The sequence below is a fragment of the Sapajus apella genome, unplaced genomic scaffold (assembly GCF_009761245.1).
Source record: "Sapajus apella isolate SASKATOON/1434 unplaced genomic scaffold, GSC_monkey_1.0 scaffold94, whole genome shotgun sequence".
In the NCBI taxonomy this organism is placed as follows: Eukaryota; Metazoa; Chordata; class Mammalia; order Primates; family Cebidae; genus Sapajus; species Sapajus apella.
This window is the reverse complement of record NW_022437034.1, coordinates 3,304,422-3,325,065: the sequence shown is the minus strand read 5'-3', so window position 1 is coordinate 3,325,065 and position 20,644 is coordinate 3,304,422. Positions and strand designations below refer to the sequence as shown.

Genomic DNA, 20,644 nt, shown 5'->3' with positions numbered 1-20,644 from the left:
TAAATTTATCTCACAGTATTAGTGGTTCTAGCTTGTCCCTGTTTCTTGTATTCTAAATGGGGATAATAATGCTCATCTCTGGTTAATATCATAGCAATTTTTTGGAGTTAATGAGTTGGGCTTTGTAAGACACTTTTGGATCCTTAGATGAAAGATGTTATTTAACCACAGCAAGGCTTCATTATGGGAGTGCCTTCCCAAAGAGCTCAAAGTGCTTGTCAGCCTGTCTTCTATTCATCCTCATACCATCCCTGGTAGGGAGGTAGGTGGTTAAGCATTATTATTAAGTACAAAATAGTGTTGTTGCTGTTACTTTTATCTATAAATGGGATAATTGTGAGAAATAAAAGTTGGTAAAACAGACTAAGGAAGAAAAATACTGGGAAAACCTCAAAGTAGCATGCATTTGCTATTCCTGTTCACTCTTGAGTTTCGAAAGTCTGATTGCCATACAGGAGAACAATAGCATCCTCTCTTAAAGAGAAATATGACCTAGTGCATCCTTCTAAATGCTTGAATTAATTGAACCCCCTATACTTACACTTTCAGTTGCACCAGATTATATTCTAAGGGTTGGTTTATCTCGTATATGTCAAGAATGACTATAAATAGAATAAGACTTGAATATTTTGAATTTTCATTTTTGACTTCAAAACTGAATTTCCTCTTTTATTCAAGTAGTATTGAGACAGCAAATAGTTCATCGAGGCCTTCAGCACAAGAAGTAGATTTCCTTACAAGAGGGATCTTGGAAGAGAGTTAACCACAACTTTCTCTACGATTGAAGAAAAAGAGTGAGCCTCATTTGGGAAGCCAAGTGAGCTGGGTTGCGGACTGACCATTCATTCAGTTTTGTAGCCTGAGGTCACAGATAGGAGAAGAGAAGGCCCCTCTCCACCTTCCCCGGGACCTCTGTTTGAGATTGCTGGTCTCCTTTTTGCAGTCTTGTTGCATTTGAAGTTATTTCTGGTCTTCGATGACTGTGTCACAGGGCAGTGGGGAAGGAGTAGTTGGTTTGAAATGAATGCAAGGAAAAATGACCACAGTGAGCCCTTAAATCTTGCTGTTTGTTTTCTTTCATCGTATACCACAACATTACCAGAAATCAATAATTCCTTCTGTGTTCTCCGTAGGAAAGAAACGTGTACAAACTAAAGATGGTAGGCTTCATAGATCATGTGAGCAGGGGACAGCAGGATGGTTGGATTTTATCTTGCCACTCTTTGTCAGGGAAACCTTGATTTTGACCAAAAACCTTTCATCAGAGGTCCATATTTCTCTTTTTACTTGGTGATAGGAAAAGTTTAATTTTCTAAATACATTATTGATACAGGATTTTTCTTTCTTTTTCTTTTTTTTTTTTGAGATGCAGTTTCACTCTTGTTACCCAGGCTGAGTGCAATGGCGCAATCTCGGCTCACTGCAACCTCTGCCTCCTGGGTTCAAGCAATTCTCCGGCCTCAGCCTCCCAAGTAGCTGGGACTACAGGCACACACCACCATGCCCAGCTAATTTTTGTATTTTTAGTAGAGACGGGGTTTCACCATGTTGAGCAGGATGATTTCGATCTCTTGACCTCGTGATCCACCTGCCTTGGCCTCCCAAAGTGCTGGGGTTATAGGCGTGAGCCACTGTGCCCAGCCCACCAGGATTTTTCTTTTTCTTTTTCTTTTTTTTTTTTTTTTTAGACTGCATGTCAGTCTGTCGCCAGGTGCCAGGCTGCAGTGCAGTGGCGTGATCTTGGCTCACTGCAACCTCTGCCTCCCGGGTTCAAGCAATTCTCCTGCCTCAGCCTTCGGAGTAGCTGGGACTACAGGTGTATGCCACCACACACTGCTAATTTTTGTCTCTTGACCTTGTGATCTGCCCGCCTCGGCCTCCCAAAGTGCTGGGATTAGAGGCATGAGCCACTGCGCCTGGCCGCAGGATTTTTCTTGATCCTTTCATCAAGATGGGGTTTTGTGATGAGGGTACCCCATTTATTTGGCCTGCCGTGCTCAACCCCTTGTGGGAGGGAGCACATGAGTAAGGGAGTATGGGCTCTGGCTGGCCATTTTGGGAGCCAGCAGAAGCAGGCTCCGTGTGGGCCCTGTGGCAGTGCCCACGTGAGGGTGCTTGCAACCCCAAAGCCCTAGAGGCTGTGTTAGAATGCTCTCCTAGTCCTGCTGTCCATGGACAGCAGTGTGCTGTCAGCTCAGTGGTACCCTTGCCTTGTCATGGGGGGGTGGCTGCCCTCTGCCACTGAGGGCTAAGGGCCAGTGTGACAGCCTTTTCTGGGTACCCGAACCCAGTGGGTCCCAAGCTCTTGTCCAGCATCCAAGAAGAATGAGGTTGCCCTGACACTTGAAGGATGGTGAAGGCGGAGAATTGTATTAAGCAATGGAAATGGCTCTCAGCAGACATAGGAGCTGAAAAGGGGACAAGGGGATGGGATGGGCAGGTAATCTTCCCCCAAAGTCTTGCCTGTCTCTGGCCAGCTCTTCCCTGAAGTCAAGCCATCTCTCCGAAGTTAAGCTATCTCTTCTCCAGGGTCCAGCCATCTGTCTGAAGTCAGGTCGCCTCTATCCAGTCAAACTGCTTCTCTCCCTCCACCAACTGAATCTGGGGTTTTTATAGGCACAGGATGGGGGGCGAGGTGGGCTGTAGGTGGTTTTGGAAAAGGCAACATTCGATTGGTAAAAAAAAAAAAAAAACGTTATTTATAAAGAACCAATTGGGAGAGAATGGGCAAACAAGGATAGAAGTTCTCACTTTGGTCTGCTGGCTTCAGACTTTTCAGTGTGATGGTGGGGTTTTGCTGGGGACCTGCCCCTGTCTGCCTAGGATTTTTCTGCCTCCTGTCTCTATCATTATGAGTACTTGACAGAGGATAGCAGCTGTGTGTGTAACAGTTTTCAAATGTCAAACTTATTTAGGTTTTAATAATTTTTTTTTAATTTTTTTGAGACAGGGTCTCACTGTGTTATTCAGGCTGGAGTGCGGTGGCACAATCTCAGCTCACTGCAACCTCTGTGCCACCCTACCAGCTCAAGTGATCCTCCCACCACAGATGCACACCATCACACCTGGCTAATTTTTGTATTTTTTTTTTTTATAGAGACTGGGTTTTGCCATGTTGCCCAGGCTGGTCTTGAACACCTGGGGTAAGGTGATCATCCTGTCTCTGCCCTGCAAAGTACTGGAATTACAGGCGTGAGTCACTGTGCCCGGCCTGGTTTTAAATTTTCTTAAATCATCCAAGTTATTTACTAGTGATATCACAGTGATTGGCAGTTTTAATTCTATTTTCATTTCCTCATTAAGTATCTGTAGTTTTGTGTACTGTTCGTTGTTACGTTCCTTTAGAGCAGGTTTTAAAAAATACTGACTTCCATAACAACAGGGCTCTATATGTGTGCATGTCAGAGAAAAATATTTTCAGAAAGAAAATGGTTTAGATTTCAAAATCCCCAAGGGAATTGTTATAAAACAACAGTGAGGAGAAAAAACTCAACATGATTCAGATATCTTAACTAGATTGTTTTCAATTTAAATTTCTCCTGTTAGGTCTATTATTTTCTAAACAATAGAACACTCTGCTCTTCGAGTGTAGTTTAGGTTCAAAAGAGCAACCAAGTTTCTTTTTTTTAAACTTGTAGTTTAAGCTTTTTCTTCTTTTCCCATTCAAGTACCAAGTTAAATGTAGCCTTTTAGTTGACTTTTGCTTATTTTCATCCAGAATTCAATTAAAATTCTTCCAGCTGAGCTAGAACCATCGGATTCTTAAGTCACGTCCAGGAAAAGCCGTGGCAGTGAATATAGGAATAGCACGTGAAAGAGCATGTTCATTTCAGTCTTCGGGAATTGTCTGGGTCAGCGTTTCTCACTGTGGCTATTTAATGGGGCGGTGTTTCAAGGGGAGCCACCCATAGTAAGGGGCAATAGAGTACAGAAATCAAAGGGCTCAGACTCTAGAGTGAGGCTGCCTGGGTGTGAATCTCAGTTTTTTTACCTGTACTTTGTAGGAGAGGAAAGATTTCTTCTCTCACCTATCACTAGGTTCATGGTTGAGGCCCCTGTAACAAAATCAGATTAATACGAGAAAAGCATACACAGTTATTTAATAGAAGCTTTACATGACCCGGGAGCCTTCAGAAATGTGGCCTAATGGTAATAAACTGAGGGGAGTCTTAGCAAGGCCTGTTTGTTCCGATTCTTCTCTATGCCCTGTATCTTCACAGATAAGTATATTCCTTTCCTCTGGGTAAAGGGAGGGTACCTGTCGAATGAGAGACCTGCTGCAGGGGAGAAGAGCAGGAGGTCACAGGATGACCTTCCTAGGTTTTATCATCTTCAGGGAAGAAGGGCTATGGAAGGTGGGAGAGACTTGACTCCTTCTGCTGTTTGCTCAAATGCCAAGGTGCCATATTTGGGGATGTCCTGAACACTGTCAATTTTATGTGTGTCTTTGGGCAGGTTACTTAAGCCATCTAAACCTAAGGCTCAGCTGTAAATGGGGATAAATCATAGGATCTATTTCCTGGGGTTGTGAGGATGCAATGAGAGCCTGGCACGTGTGTTTAATAAATGTTGGCTGTTGTAATCTTTATTCATGTTTTCAATACCTACGTATTTATGGTTCACTTTGATCTTTTTTTTTTTTTTGGAGACGAAGTCTTACTCAGGCTGGAGTTCAGTGGTGTGATCTCTGCTCACTGCAACCTCTGCCTCCCAGGTTCAAGTGATTCTCCTGCCCCAGACTCCCAAGTAGCTGGTATTACAGGTGCCTGCCACCACACCCGGCTAATTTTTGTATTTTTAGTAGATACAAGGTTTCATCATGTTGGCCAACCTGGTCTCGAACTCCTGACCTCAAGTGATCCATCTATCCAAAGTGCTGGGATTACAGGTGTGAGTCACTGTGCCCGGCTGATCTTTTAATATCTAACTATTGGCATTAGGTAACTTTGTTTTTAAAATCTCCTATTATGATAAATGTGAATTCATAAAAATTAAGTGACATGGTAAATACCATCATAAGCAAAGTCAATAGACGTGACAAACTGGAGGAAATATATGTATTTGCAACTTGTAACATAGACAAAAAGGGTTCATTTCCCTAATATAAAAAGAACTACAATTCAATAAAAGAAGGGACACTTGGAAAGCCTTTTATGGTGATCTGTTTCCACTTAACTGTGCTACAGATGTCTCTAATGCATATTCTCAGAGTCTTCCAGGAAAATCCTAGATTGGAGAAGGGCTTGGGACACAGAGAGTTAGTCAGTGTGACGTAGCCGTGAGCGTGTAAGCGTACCTGAACTTGTCGTTGTTGTTTTCCCTGTGAAATAGCTCCCTCTCAGAAATGTTCTGTTACTATCAGTGGCAGCCTCATACACACCCGTTTGACCCATCATCACTGATTTTTCCCATCTCCTTCTCATCCAGAAAGTCACCAAGGTGTTTCTATGTTTCTTTTTTTAATTTTTATTTTAGGTTTGGGGGTACATGTGAAGGTTTGTTACATAGGTAAACATGTGCCACAGGGGTTCGTGGTACACATTATGGCATCACCCAGGTATTAAGCCCAGTACCCAGTAGTTATCTTTTCTGCTACTCTCCCTCCTCCCACCCCCCACCCAGAAGTAGACCCCAGTGTCTGTTGTTTCCTTTTTTGTGTTCTAAGTTCTTGTCATTTAGCTCTGGTCTATGTTTCATTCATAGTTTAATTCATGGCTTCATTCATTCATTCACATCTGCTCCAGTGTTTCCAAGCCCACAGCCTGTTTGTAATTTAGACACTCAGCATCACCCTCATGACTGAACTACTACCATGGTCTCCTTTCTTTTCTTTCTCTTGTTCCCTTCTCCAGTTAGCCCGACACATCACACCCAGGTTAATCTCCCTAAAATGTGATTTTCATCTTGGGCCACCAACCTACTCTAAAGCCTTCAGTGGTTCCCCACCGTGTAGGATGAAGTCTCACTTGTGAATTTGACCCTCAGGTCCCCTAGACACCCTTAATCTGACTCTCCTTCCTTCTGTCTGTCTCACTACTTCACTCTAGGAACCTTCTAGACATCTAAACTGTTAGCCTGGCCCAGCCCACCATGCCCATTTCTGCCTGCATGCTGCCCTCTCTCCTCTGTGTAATGCCCCATACTTGTCAAGGCCCAGCTCTGGTCTAGTCCAGGTTGCTTTCCTAGGTCCCCTGCCCTCAGCATCCTTTGTTTCCTTACCTTTTGCTATGTTTATTGATGGCCTGTACCTCTCATCTCACACACTTAACCTTTATTGTCTATATTGTTTTAGGTAAACTTTTTTCATTAAAGTAGAGCATACATACAGAAAGGTACAGAAAGGTACACAGATCACAGAGCAAAGGACTCAGTGACTTTTCATAAGGTGGACACACCAGGTCATCAGCATTTCCCTCCTATGATATGCACTCTCCCTAATGAGATGGTAAGCACTTGGGAGTCAGAACTACTTCATGTGCCTCTTTTGCATGAAAATGCATAACATCAGGTACACAACAATATTCCAGATCAGGAATGAAGCTAAGAAAGAGATCTAGGTTTTCACAAATAAGAGACATGTAGAAAGGTCCGCTGCCCACTTGATTTGAGGTCATATAATTTGGTGAGTCCTGTTTAGAAATTCCTATAAATTAGACCTTGAAATCCGGTCTAGACAAATGCATATCACAGTTTGCTCTTTCCAGACTTGGGGATGTACACAGACAGCTGCAGCATTAGTTTTCATTGTCATTTTGTCCAACAGATATTTATCAGTCAGATGCAGTCTACTAGATAATGTTACAGTGTATGGTAGGATCCAGCTTCTTCCTCTGTAGGGCTTATATTTTAGTGAGTCACTAGAAATAATTGATAGAACTAAAAGAAAGACTTAAGAATAAAGATACATTGGCAGGACACAGTGTCTCATGCTATAATCCCAGCACTTAGGGAGGCCAAGACAGGAGGATCACTTGAGCCCAGGAGTTCAAGACCAGCTTGGGCAACATAGTGCAAGACCCTGTCTCTATTAAGAAAATAAATGAAAAGGGAAAAAAGAATAAAGATATAACAGACCAGGCATGGTTGCTCATGCCTGAAATCTCAGCACTTTGAGAGGCCAAGGCAGGTGAATAACTTGAGATCAGGAGTTTGACACCAGCCTGGCCAATTTGGTGAAACCCCATCTCTACTGAAAAATACAAAAGTTATCTGGAGGTGGTGGCATATGCCTGTAATCCCAGCTACTTGGGAGACTGAGGGAGGAGAATCACTTGAACCTGGGAGGCAGAGACTGGTGAGCTGAGATCACACCACTGCACTCCAGCCTGGGTGACAAGAGTCCATCTCAAAATAAAAAATAAAAAATTTGGCCGGGCGCGGTGGCTCAAGCCTGTAATCCCAGCACTTTGGGAGGCCGAGGCGGGTGGATCACGAGGTCAAGAGATCGAGACCATCCTGGTCAACATGGTGAAACCCCGTCTCTACTAAAATTACAAAAAATTAGCTGGGCATGGTGGCGTGTGCCTGTAATCCCAGCTACTCAGGAGGCTGAGGCAGGAGAATTGCCTGAACCCAGGAGGCGGAGGTTGCGGTGAGCCGAGATCGCGCCATTGCACTCCAGCCTGGGTAACAAGAGTGAAACTCCGTCTCAAAAAAAAAAAAATAAATAAATAAAATAAAAAAATAAAAAAAATAAAAAAATAAAAAATTTAAAAAAAAAACAACTAAGCAGTAAGATTGCTAGTTAATTATCTGTTACTAAATCATTGTAAACATACAGAGGGGACAAGACCAGAGGTAGGAAGGGTGACATGAAGATTGGCACTGGCACTAGGGATGTCTGGATGAGAAATCCATTTGTTGTGATATTATCAAAAGGTATGAAAGAACATGGTGACTTACAAAGGTAAAATAAACACAAGGGTAGTGATGGCAGAGAGGTATTTAAAAACATCATAAGAAATACCATATGGAAATACCATTTTGCTATGGAAATACTAATTTTCCATAGCACTTTACAGTTTACAAGGTACTTTTTATTTTTTTAAACCCTCCACAGTGAGCACACAAAGTACTTGTACTTGCTCTTTGTTGTTGGTGGTGGTGGTGGTGGTTTGTTTGAGACAGAATTTTGCTCTTGTTGCCCAGGCTGGAGTGCAATGGTGTGATCTTGGCTCGCCACAATCTCTGCCTCCTGGGTTCAAGTGATTCTTCTGCCTCAGCCTCCTGAGTAGCGGGGATTACAAGCATGTGCCACCACACCTGGCTAATTTTGTATTTTCAGTAGAGATGGGGTTTCTCCAAGTTGGTCAGGCTGGTCTCAAACTCCCAACCTTAGATGATCACCCGCCTCGGTCTCCCAAAGTGCTGGGATTTCAGCCATGAGCCACCATGCGCAGCCTTGTACTTGCTCTTATGAGATCTTTGCCCATTATGCTCTTTTGCCCCGGTGGTAGTTATTACAGTGGGCAGTGTTTTCTACCGATGGTCACGCAGCTTACATGTCCAGGCATACATTTAGAATCCAGCACTCTTTCCACAGCCTGCCCTTGCCTTAGTGGATGTGAGAATTTATGTTTAGTTATCTCTCTCAATTTTTCTGTTACCTCATTGCAGTCACATCCTAGCTAACTTCATGATTGCTACATTTGCTCTTTCTTTAAACCTGGAGCAGGAGACTATCCCTGGCAGATCACGCTGTCCGTAGGCCATCTGCATAAGGCAAAGTGAAGTCAGTGGGTAGGTCACTTGCAGCTCCTCACTGTGGCCTCCCCACTACTTGAAAACACGGGCACAAAGAGAAGAAGGTAGAGAACCCACAGGCTGCCAATCCTTAAAAAGTAACTTGTTGAAAGAATTATGAGTTTCCTTTTAGTTTTCTTTTATATTGTCTTTTATTGCCTTCTTGGTTATAGCTTTTCTATACCTGGAAGGCTTCAGTTTGCAGAGCTATAAATCTGTCAGTCTTAGTGACGTGTCTTTCACTTCAAATTAATGTTCAGCAAAGGGATTAGCAGATAACCATTTCAGGCTGAATTTCTTTACATAAAAGGGTGGATATGGTTTGAGCATGCTGCCAAAGCCAGGGAGAGAAGTTAATTGTGTAAATCAATGCAGGCAGGAGCTGATCACCTTTCTGAAACACAAGACAATGCAGCACACAACCTCTATAAATAGATCTTTGGGGTCAAGTTGATGTCATGTTGAAGAATCAATATTTACTGGGCTTCATTAAGTTAGCCTTTAATGAACCCTCAGGCATTTTGCTAGGCCATTAATTGCAGGAAGAGGAAAAGCAATGGTGGCCAAAGTCCATGTGTGTGGAGGTTGTATAAAAATAAGTGAAAAGACAGTCACTTGCCTATGTGCAAAGGTCCACTCAAGCATCTTGGGTACGTGTATCACAGGGTTTCACTGGGGCCAGGCATGGTGGCTCATGCCTGTAATCTCCGTGCTTCGGGAGGCTGAGATGGGAGGATTGCTTGAGTTCAGGAGTTGAGACTGCAGCGAGTTATGATTGCACTGCTGCAATCCAGGGCACTGCAGCCTGGGCAACAGAGTGAGAAACCCTGTCTCTAAAAAACAAACAAAGGCTTTTTGGGATTGTATTGACATTTTAAGAAAGAGCGGTTCCTACATCCTAACAGAAGAAGGTACACTCTTTTTTGACACTCCTCATTCAGGCAGTATGGCTGCATTTTCCTGGGATGAATTCTGATGTCATTTTGGGTTCTGCCTTATAAATGTAGTAATCACAAAGTCCAGCCCCTCTTGGAGTACATATGGTTCATCCCTCCCTCTGACACACTTGAAAGCTTTTCTAAAGTGCAGGATCATAGTAAAAAGTATTTTAGGTTGCTGGCTTGAATTCACGTTAATAAAGGTGTTTGATAAGTAATCACTTGCACTTGTTTTGTTGGTGAGTAGAAGTGCCCCTCGGGTTGTTCTGTGCATGTGGATGTTCCGTGCCCCTCAGTGGCTTGTCTGAATCACTTGTGAGTCAGGAGGCTTATCTTCTATTTATTTTAGTCAGCACTCCTAACAAATGGTGTTGATTAGGTAGAGGCATATGTTACATCAAATTTAACCCTGGTGCAACAAAACTGGGATCCCTGCACGGTTAGTAACTGGAAGTCAGAAGCAGCCTGGTCAGGCTGTGTGAGTCAGCGTTTGGCCACGGGGTTTTTGCTGCAAGTTCTTGGTCATATCCGCTCAAGAGATGAATTTTGGATTTGACTTTATAGAACCTCTTTCTCTGGTGCATTTGTCAGAGGAGACTTTAGAATTAATCAGAGAGGAGAGCTGGCTGTTCTTTTCTCACTCCCACCCCCATCCCTCCTCTCCTGGATCATTATTCAGAGTAAACACTGAAAAGAAAAAGCATGAGACATTTGTTGGGATTGTTGTGGTTTGGTGTTTTTACAAGAGAATCTGATGTTTAATATTTTCACCTATACTTTAAACATTCATTCTGGGTTTTTATTCTTCCTTTTCAGTTGTTTGAGAACTTCTACTTTGGTTCCCTGAAGCTGAATTCAATTCATATCTCTCAGAGGTTCACAGTAGACAGCTTTGGAAACTATGCTTCCTGTGGACAAATTGACTTCTCTTGAGGTGGATCTTGGAAAGCACTAGAAACTGAACATCCTCACCAGGTGCTGAAGAAAAGTGTCTTCGTTTTAATTGCCAAGCAGGGATGTGGACATTTGGATGGTGACTTTCCTGGGTGGTTCTCCATGGATTCACCATCGCCTCTAATGCTGTCTGCAGCCATCAAACTACCAGCCAAGATGGTGGTGGGCATAAGGAGAACTTGTACCTGTAACCCTTAGTGTATTCTTTCTGGTTGTCTTCCTTTTAATTTTTAAATTCTGGTAAAATACTCATAAAACTTACTGTCTTTACCATTTTAAGTGCACAGTTCAATAACGTTAACTGTTAATACATTCATAATGCTGTGCAGCCGTCACTCCCATCCATCTCCACAGGCTTCTCAACTTGTACAACGGAAACTGTGCCCATTAAAGAGTAATTCCCACTCTGCCTGTCCCCCCGCAGCCACCATTCTACTTTCTGTCTCTGTGGTTTTGAGTATTCTCAGTATTCCATATAAGTGGAATCATAGTTACTTGTCTTTTTGTGACTGGCTTATTTCACTTAGCATAATGTCCTCCGGGTTCATCCATGTCATGTCAGGTGGCAGGATTTCCTTCCTGTATTATAACATATAATCGAATGTTCAGTTACATGTGTATACCACACTGTTTGTCTATCAGTGAACACGGCTTGCTTCCTCTTGACTATTGGGAGAAATGCTATTACAGACACGGGTGTGCAAATATCTCTTTGAGACTCTGCCTTTAATTCCTTTACTACCCAGAATTTTATCTTTAACAAAATAACTATTAAAGGTTTTGCCTTTCACTTTGCTTGGTTTATCATTTTCCTACCAAAGTTTGTCAGTTTTTTTTTTTTTTTTTGAGACAGAGTTTCGCTTTGTTGCCCAGGCTGGAGTGCAGTGGCGCGATCTCTGCTCACTGCAACCTCCACCTCCCAGGCTCAAGCGATTCTCCTACCTCAGCCTCCCGAGTAGCTGGGACTACAGGTGCCTGCCACAACACCTGGCTAATCTTTGTGTTTTTAGTAGAAATGGGGTTTCACCACATTGGCCAGGCTGGTCTCGAACTCCTGACCTTGTGATCTGCACGCGTTGGCCTCCCAAAGTGTTGGAATTAGAGGCGTGAGCCACTGCACCCTGGCCAAGGTTGTCCTCTTATTATTTGTTGGATTCCTGTTCCTTCACCCATCCCCACCTTCGCCTTCCCATGCCCCTGTTAGAGTTGCAGTATTATAGCTTTTTTCTGTTTACTTTTCAAGGCAGCAGCAAAACAAACTGATGGTATCACCAGGACTGTGCAGAGTTGCCTGGAAGAATGTCAGCCCCAGGAGGCACTCACTCCTTCCTCACCACGGACCAGCAGAGGGAGTGGGTATTCCCAGCAGTTGCCCCCATCCTTCCAGGGGGAATGCTGGGGAGCCTGAGCCTCCCACTCCTCTCTCCTCACATTCTTCCTCCCTCCTCACATTCTTCCTCCCTCCATGTCCTCTCCCTCCTTATTCTTATCTTGATTCTTTCTTTCTTTCTATTCTTTAAGTCTGCTTCTGAACTTTGTGTTAAGTCGCTACATTGTGAGGACTGTCTAACACTGAGATTTTTTATTGGGACTGCACGAATCACTTGTGAATAAATGAATGTTTAAACAGTTTTCCTGTTAGTATGATCACATCATTTGAATTTGACCCCCTTCCTGTGTTGGGATACAATGTTGCCCTCGCTTATTCACTAGCATAGCCAGATCATTCATGGAGGACTTACGTTAGTACTAGCATCTGCAAGGATAATTTTTTTTTTTTTTCCCAGAAGGCCTCTTTTTTTCTACTGGATATTCATTTTCTATATAAACTGAGATTTTACCTCACCTCAGGTTGTTAGATGGCACTTGGGAATGTGCTCCAGGGATAGTGCTGAATTATGAAGCCGACTGTGGAGTTTACGCCCCGTCTCATCTTGGTGTGCCTGCACTCTCTCATTGGTTTATTTCTGACAAGCCACTGGGCAACCTCAGCCAGGAAGTAAATGTCACTTCTTTTGGGGGGTGTCTGAGACTTACGACTTATCTTTGTAGTTTTTTTTTTTTAATTTTGTCTTTGGAAAATTTAGCTCTATATATTGAATACTAATTTTTTTTTTATAGTTTTTGTTTTTTTTTTTTTTGTGATACAGGGTCTCACTCTGTCACCCTCTCTGGAGTGCAGTGGCACAATCACAGCTCACTGCAACCTTGACCTCCTGGGCTCAAGCTGTCCTCTCATCTCAGCCTGCCGAGCAGCTGGGACTACAGGTGGGCACCACCATGCCTGGCTACTTTAAAAAAAAATTTTTTTTTGTAGAGCTGGGATTTCACTGTGTTGCCCAGGCTGGTCTCAAACTCCTGCTGGGCTCAAGCCATCCTCCCACCTTGGCCTCCCAAAGTGTTAGGATTACAGGTGTGAGCCACCACACAGGGCCTAAATACCAAATTGTAAATAGAACTGGAAATTGTGTTATTGAGAATTTAGTGATTACTCTTCCCTAAGACTTGTTAAGTAATTCTTCCCAAGTTGTTTGCCTTTTTCCCTCTCATTCTCTCACAGGTTGTACAGTGGGGTTTTCCAGAGTCTCGTGACATGACAGCGTCATCAGTCTGGTGGTTAACGGAAGGTGCACTTTTGTATTTTTGTGTTCTCTAGACTTTTGTAAGTTGGTAGGTATTGGTAGAATTGGAACTTTTTTAAATTAAAAAATTTAAAAATTTTTCCTTTTTTTCACATGCTTTGGTAGGCAGAGATAAAATGTTCTTTCTGCTGGGCACAGTAGCTCATGTCAGTAATCCCAGCACTTTGGGAAGCTGAGGTGGGTGGATCACAAGGTCAGGAGTTCAAGATCAGCCTGGCCAACATGGTGAAACGCCGTCTCTACTAAAAATACAAAAAAAAAAAAAAAAAATTAGCTGGGTATGGTGGCACGTGTCTGCAATCCCAGCTACTTGGGAGGCTGAGGCAGGAGAATTGCTTGAACCAGAACCCAGGAGGCGGAGGTTGCAGTGAGCTGAGATTGCACCACCTCACTCCAGCGTGAGCTACAGAGCAAGACTCCATCACACACACACACACACACACACACACACAAAATTATGAAGTCTGTATTCTAGTTTTGGGGACAGCGTAGCTCTTTGGAAATACAGTTTTCATTGCTGTTGTGGAAGAGGGAGTAACAGATAGTTTTGATGTGAACTTTCACGAGAAAGCAAAATGTTAGCAACATTAAAAGGGTTAGAGCTAGGGTTAGAAAAGAATTCTTCTAGATTCATACTTCCTCTCACCAAATGACAATGGGGTAAATGTTGGAGGATTTGCTGCTGCTGTGCTTACAGTCAGACCTTCCTTCATGTTACCATTTTGTAATTCATTCTACACTGAAATAGTTCATTGTATCTAACACTGCTCCAGCCAGCTCTTGAGGCACTGACTTCACCCTCAATTCCTCTAAGAGGAAGAGGGAAACAAATCTCTCACTTGCTTTTTCACAGAATTTGTGAATTGTTATACATGGAACTTTGTTATGGAGAGTAATTTTTACTTTGGACACATTATAAATGTTACTTATAATGATTATTTTTAAAGCGTGCTCTAGCTTTTCCTAAACTGGGCATTGAGTAGAATCCAGCATCGTAATAATTCAGATTTGGTTCCGGTTTGCCCTTGCACTGTGCTGGAGCTCACTGTCCCTGAGCTCAGGGAACCCAGCGGCACTAGAGGTGTATGAGTTGCATCAGTGGAGCACTTGTCAGCTTCCATCTCGATACCACGGGGAGCATGAATGTTCAAGCCCATGCTGCTAGAAGCGAGGAAAGTGGCTGCTGTTACGGTTTTTATTAAAAGTTTTTTTTTTTGGTAAAATGTCCTTTAAACAAAGACAAGTTTACTTTGTGAAAAATCATCAAGCTTATGCTTTGTGCTTTTGTCAGTGTGTGTTATACTTCAATTCAAATGGGAGGCTGAAACCAGAGGTTCGCTTGAAGCCAGGAGTTCAAGACCAGCATGGGCAAACTAGCAAGACCCCGTCTCTATAAAAAATGAATAAATAATAAAAGAAAATAAATGGTAGCATCCAGAGGTAATTACTCCCTATACATTTAAACATATATCAAATATGAGAAATTAAGAAATTTTTCACAAATAACAGATAACATTAGTGGTGTGCTCACATTTGTCATTTATTTTTACATCAATCTTTTCAACAGCCAACTTAAGTATGTAATATTATCCTCATTTTACAAACTGAGGGTTAACAAGGTAAAGAAATTTTTCTTAAAGTTGGGGGCAGTGGCTCACACCTGTAATCCTAGCGCTTTGGGGAGGCAAGAGGATCGCTTAAGCCCAGGGGTTCAACACCAGCCTGGACAACATGGTGACACCCTGTCTCTACAAAAGAAAATTAGCCAGGCATGGTGGCATGCGACTCTATTCCCAGCTACTTCAGAGGCTGAGGTGGGATCAGTTGAGCCCAGGAGGGCAAGGCTGCAGTGAGCCATGCTCACATCACTGCACTCCAGCCTAGGTGATAATGAGTGAGACCCTGTCTCAAAAAAAAGAAAAAAAAAAATTGCCTTACGTCATAAAGCTTATACCAGCAGCTCTCAGTGTGGTCTTTGGACTTCCAGGACTCCCCAGGAACCTCTTAGGGGATGTCTACAAGGAGGTCCAAACTGTTTTCATAAAAATACTGAGGTGCAGCCGGGCGCGGTGGCTCAAGCCTGTAATCCCAGCACTTTGGGAGGCCGAGGCGGGTGGATCACGAGGTCAAGAGATCGAGACCATCCTGGTCAACATGGTGAAACCCCGTCTCTACTAAAAATACAAAAAATTAGCTGGGCATGGTGGTGTGTGCCTGTAATCCCAGCTACTCAGGAGGCTGAGGCAAGAGAATTGCCTGAACCCAGGAGGCGGAGGTTGCAGTGAGCCGAGATCGCGCCATTGCACTCCAGCCTGGGTAACAAGAGCGAAACTCCGTCTCAAAAAAAAAAAAAAAAAATACTGAGGTGCTATGTGCCTTTTTAACTCATTCTCTCAGGAGTGTTCAGTGGAGTTTTCCAGAGGCTCTGTGACATGGTGGCATCACCCTGATGGTTAGTGGAATTGTGTGAGTGTGTACATTTGTGTTCTAGAATATTGTAAATTTGTAGGTTTAGGGTCTAAATATATGTGTTTTAAGAGATTAACTCAGTTTGCTGTGAGTGCTTCTACTGTGCTCTTGCTAGCTATTTTCATTTATACCTGCTGCTGTAGGCTGTCATGACCACCCAAAATCTACATGTTGAATCTCTAACTCCTAGAACCTCGGAATGTGACTATTTGGGGATTGGGCTTTTAGTGGGGTCATTAGGTTAAAATGAGGCTGTTAGGGTCAGCCCTAATCCAATCTGTCTGGTGTCTTTACAAGAAGAGCGAATTTGGACGCACAAAGAGACACCAGACTAGTGCGTGCACAGAGGAAAGACTGAGGACACAGCAGGAAGGCAGCCATCCTGCAAGCCGAGAAGCGAGGGCTTAGGAGAAACCAAAGCTACACCAGCTTGATCTTAAACCCCAAGACTCCAGAACTGTGAGAAAATAATTGTCTGTTGTTGAAGCCACCCAGTCCGTGGTACTTTGTTACGGCAGCCTCGGCGACATACACTTGCTGTAATGCAGAAGCTTATGTGAGACTCTACCCGTCTTCTTCTGAACCAGACACTAAAGAGATTTGTAAAAATGTAAAACAGTGCTACTCTCTTACTAACTGGGGGAGGGGTAGAGACAGTTGTTTTTCATAAACTATTCTGTTAAATATGAAACGGGTACATTCTTATTTTAAAATTTTTAAATTCTTAGTTTGATTTTCAAATACAGTAAATATCTATATATGTATGTGTATATATAAATATATAACTAAAATAAAAGTTCTTTGGGGCCCTCAGTAATTTTTTTAGTGTTAAGGGCTCCAGATTCCAGAAAGTTTGAGAATAGCCACATTATACTACGCTTCCAAATGAGATCCTGTTATATGTGATCTTGTATAACGAGCTTTTCTCACCCAGCAATACATAGTGGATCATATTGGTTTTTAATAGATACAGATCTACATTATTATTTTTAATGTCTGCACACTAGTCTGTTAGAGGTATGTTTTCTCCTTTAGCTAGGTAGTTCCTGGCTAATGGACATTGAGCTGGTTTCCAGGTTGGGCTGTTATGAACAATTCTGGATTCAGTCATCTTGGTGCATTTATCTTTTTGTACTTGTAGGGTCATCTAGAAATGGAATTAAATGGTTTTTAAGATGTATTCAATTTGGGTTTCTTACTAGAAAACTAAGGTTTCTCTTTCTCCGTTTTGTAATTGCTAAATATTAAGTGCAAACAGAAAAATGTGTAAAATATATGTACCACTTAACACATATACCTAGAGGCTCCTCATGTTTGGGGCCATTGTTTTGAAAAGGCTGACCTGCCAGTAATTCTTTCAAAAATTAGGAAAACCAGGCTGTAATCCCAGCACTTTGGGAGGCCAAGGCAGGCAGATCACTTGAAGTCAGGAGTTTGAGACCAGCTTGGCCAATATGGTGAATCCCCATCTCTGCCAAAAATACAAAACTTAGCGGGACGTGGTGGCGGGTGCCTGTAATCCCAGGTACTCGGGAGGCTGAGGCAGGAGAATCGCTTGAACCTGGGAGGCAGAGGTTTCAGTGAGCCGAGATCATGCCACTGTACTCCAGCATGGGTGACAGAGCAAGACTCTGTCTAAAAAAAAAAAAAAAAAAAAAAAAGGAAAAACCTTTTCTTTTTATTCTTTTTTGTTTTCTTTTGAGAGTCTCACTCTGTTTCTTCAGCTGGAGTGCAGTGGCGCGATCCTAGTTCAGTGCAGCCTTGAACTCCCAGGCTCAAACATCCTCGTCGCATCAGCCTCTGAGTAACTGGAACCACAGGCACGGTGCAACCTGGCTAATTTTTTTTCATTTTATATAAAGATAGGGTCTTGCTATGTTGCCCCAGCTGGTCTGGAACTCCTAGGCTCAAGCCATCCTCCTGCCTTTTAGCCTCCTAAAGTGCTGAGATTACAGGTGTGAGTCAGCACACCTGGCTCTTTTTTTTCCCTCTTTTTAAACTAAAACTATTGGCCATTTCCTACAACTTTTACACCAGTCATCTGGAAATTTGGGTTCTTCTTCCTAAATAGCATTACTGTTGGCTTAAGTAACGGGACTGAACTGTTGTTGATTAGCTTTCAACACAAGACTAGTATTGACCCAGCCTGAAGGTGCTACAGAAAGGCAAACCCCACTGGAGAAGCTACCTGGAACTGTGGGAGCCATTTTAATCCTCAGAGTCTGGAGACAGTTGTTGTCATATTGATGGGCATCTTGACAGCACCTTTCTAAACTCTTTATTCAGCAACTTTGGTAACTCTAGAAGCGCCTAAGATATAACAGGAATGGGAGAGCTATGGTATCTGGTACCTTTCTTCTCTGCCTTAGAGATACATAGTTAGCTTTGCTAAAAACAAAAGGCCAACAAACAATAAAAACAACCTAGGATTGTAGGATTGAGATGGTGGAAAAGATGGCAAATTTTGGTAAATCTTCAAAACTATGGGACACCATAGCCTTCTCTTCCCAATCAGAGGGAAGGTTAACTTTTAAAAACATGCCCATTATGCCCAGATACTTAGTATGTAATTTTGCTTTTGTTTTACAGCAGTTTTAATGGTGGTATTATTAATTTTAGATAGAAAATAGGTAATTGCTCAAGCATCCAGCCAGTAAATGGGATTCTGTCCCCCAGTCTCCATGACAGCAAGCCGTGCTCTCTCACTGTACAGCGCCAGGACACACCCAGGAAGAATGCTTTATCACTGTGAGATGAAGATGCCAATGGCCAGGGCCTCACTGCAGCACCACCACTAAATCCAACGGCAAAGGGAACAAGAAAACACGGAAAGGGAGCTATTGTTTTCTGTTTTCCCAGCAGGACTCCAGCCTTAGCCACTGAGGCATTGAGTTCCCAGACAGGCCCGATTCAGGGTGACGAGGAACCTTGTCAGCTGTGTTTTTTCCTACTGATTAAGATCATGTTTTTAAGATCATTGCCTTTTAAATTATTATTGTTTAGATCACAGCAGCTAACTTTTGTTGTTGTTGTTGTTTGTTTGTTTTTTAATAAAAACACAATCTAGGGCTTGGGTACCAAAAGTTCAGTACATTTTGTCTCATCAGATGACCTGTTTCCTCTTTAATGTATTTGAAATGTAAACCTCTCCCCATTTATGCTGTGATCCTGGGACTGTGGCCAGCCTCCAGCCTTACCCACTGTCATGCCAACATTCAAATCTACAGGCAATAAGAAGGGTCACAATTTTAACAAAACCAGAAACACCTCAAACAAAACCAGCACTCCCCCACTACACACACACACACACACACACACACACACACACACACACACACACACACACACACGCACCCCTTCGCAGCTTCTCCAGTGGCTTATTCAAACTAAATTGAAGTCAAAAAACTGTATGTAAATATGCCTTTTTCAAATTTGCAGCCTCCAAGGCAGTTGAAATGGTCAGACATTTGCCTTTTAGGGTTGTCCTAGGAAGAGCTAACAAAAGGGGTGACAGCCCCTAAACAGCTGCTTGGGGAGGAGGACATCTGCCTCTATTTCACCAGCCACTCAGTGCTGAGGCCTTGCCTTGCGAAACGTGGAGCCGCTGGGGAGCAATGGTGCTGAGCAACCAGTTGTTATACGGCTTTTGTCTTAACGAAGCCACCCATTACGGTAGAGCTGTAACTCGCTGGAAGCCAGCTGTCAGGGCTGTGGCGCAGGCCCCTCTGGGTGGGAGGCAAGGGGAGAAAAGCAGTGTCTGGCCAAATTCCCTTTCCGACACCTGAGCCTGCCTGGCTTTGTAACCGGAGAGTTTTGTGCCCTCTTCCCCATCCCATCTTCCCCGGGGAGATCCTGGGGCCCTTCGTACTCCCCATCCTTGGAGGGAGCTCAGGGACATCTCGGGATTCTGATTTCCTGGTCTGCAACTCCCTGTGTGCCACGCTGGGCTGGGCCCCGCTGCGGCTGGCTGGCGTTTGGCGCTCTCACCCAGCGAGCGCTTCGCTTTGAAATCTACCCACTCTCTCTCTCTCTCTCTCTCTTTTTTTTTTTTAAACCAGGTATGATGATGTCAAACGTGATGCTGATGCTACAGTTACAGCCCCTGCTGGCGCAGCCTCTCTGATTCTCTCTCCCTTTCCGCGGCCAGTGCTGGGCTTTTTCAGACAAGTGCATCTCCTAACCAGGTCACATTTCAGCCGCGACCCACTCTCCGCCAGTCACCGGAGGCAGACCGCGGGAGGAGGGCTGAGGACAGCCGCGTGCGCTTCTCCAGCAGCAGGGTGGGAAGAAGGACATTAAAATACTGCAGAAGTCAGGACCCCTCAAGTCGAACCCGGACCACGATGTGCGCCCCGGGCTGCGGGCAGCTGGTGCTGCCGCTGCTGCTCCTGGCCGCGACAGCCCTGGCCGAAGGCGACGCCAAGGGGCTCAAGGAGGGTGAGACCCCTGGCAATTTCATGGAGGACGAGCAATGGCTGTCGTCCATCTCGCAATACAGCGGCAAGATCAAGCACTGGAACCGCTTCCGAGACGTAAGTCCGCAGGGCCGCCAGGGCAGAGGCCCGGGGTTGCGGTTCGGGGAGGAAGCTCCGGGGTCTGCGTGAGCAGCTGCCAAACGTCGCAGTCCGAGGCTCCGCAGCCCGGCCAGCTAATTACCCGGAGAATAAACAGCACGGTGGAGGGCACAGCCCAGCGCCCCTCCCCTGTCCCTGCGGCTGGGGCTGGCGGCCCTGGGACCCCCAACCCCATGACCCCCAGCCCCACACCCGCCGGACGCTCCGGGGGCGCGCGCTTTGGGGTCTCCCCTGCAGTCCGGGAGCGGGAAGGGGTGCGGGGCGGGGGGCGGTATCCGGACTCTGGCTACGACTGGACCCCGACCCGCTCCCCCCGCTGCCTTGT

At 44.1% G+C, this 20,644-nt stretch overlaps 2 protein-coding genes and 1 long non-coding RNA gene across 7 annotated transcripts in view; all 3 read left to right on the top strand.

Annotated features, from left to right (window-relative positions):
• Positions 1–11,424, top strand: part of ASCC1 (activating signal cointegrator 1 complex subunit 1) — a 133,158-nt gene extending 121,734 nt beyond the window's left edge. For all 5 annotated transcript variants that reach the window (XM_032256294.1, XM_032256290.1, XM_032256292.1 and 2 more), the window contains exon 10: positions 10,497–11,424. In XM_032256294.1, the coding sequence (XP_032112185.1) occupies positions 10,497–10,613 (117 nt within the window). In that variant the 3' untranslated portion in view covers positions 10,614–11,424. The remainder of the gene's footprint in view (positions 1–10,496) is intronic.
• A 3,679-nt stretch (positions 11,425–15,103) lies between these two features.
• Positions 15,104–15,821, top strand: LOC116535383. Its single transcript, XR_004262179.1, has 2 exons — positions 15,104–15,330; positions 15,642–15,821. It is a non-coding gene; the product is annotated as an uncharacterized LOC116535383 (long non-coding RNA).
• A 3,514-nt stretch (positions 15,822–19,335) lies between these two features.
• Positions 19,336–20,644, top strand: part of SPOCK2 (SPARC (osteonectin), cwcv and kazal like domains proteoglycan 2) — a 30,095-nt gene continuing 28,786 nt past the window's right edge. Inside the window, exons 1-2 of the mRNA XM_032256288.1 lie at positions 19,336–19,417; positions 19,804–20,277. Coding sequence (XP_032112179.1) covers positions 20,089–20,277 — 189 coding nt within the window. The 5' untranslated portion in view covers positions 19,336–19,417; positions 19,804–20,088. The remainder of the gene's footprint in view (positions 19,418–19,803; positions 20,278–20,644) is intronic.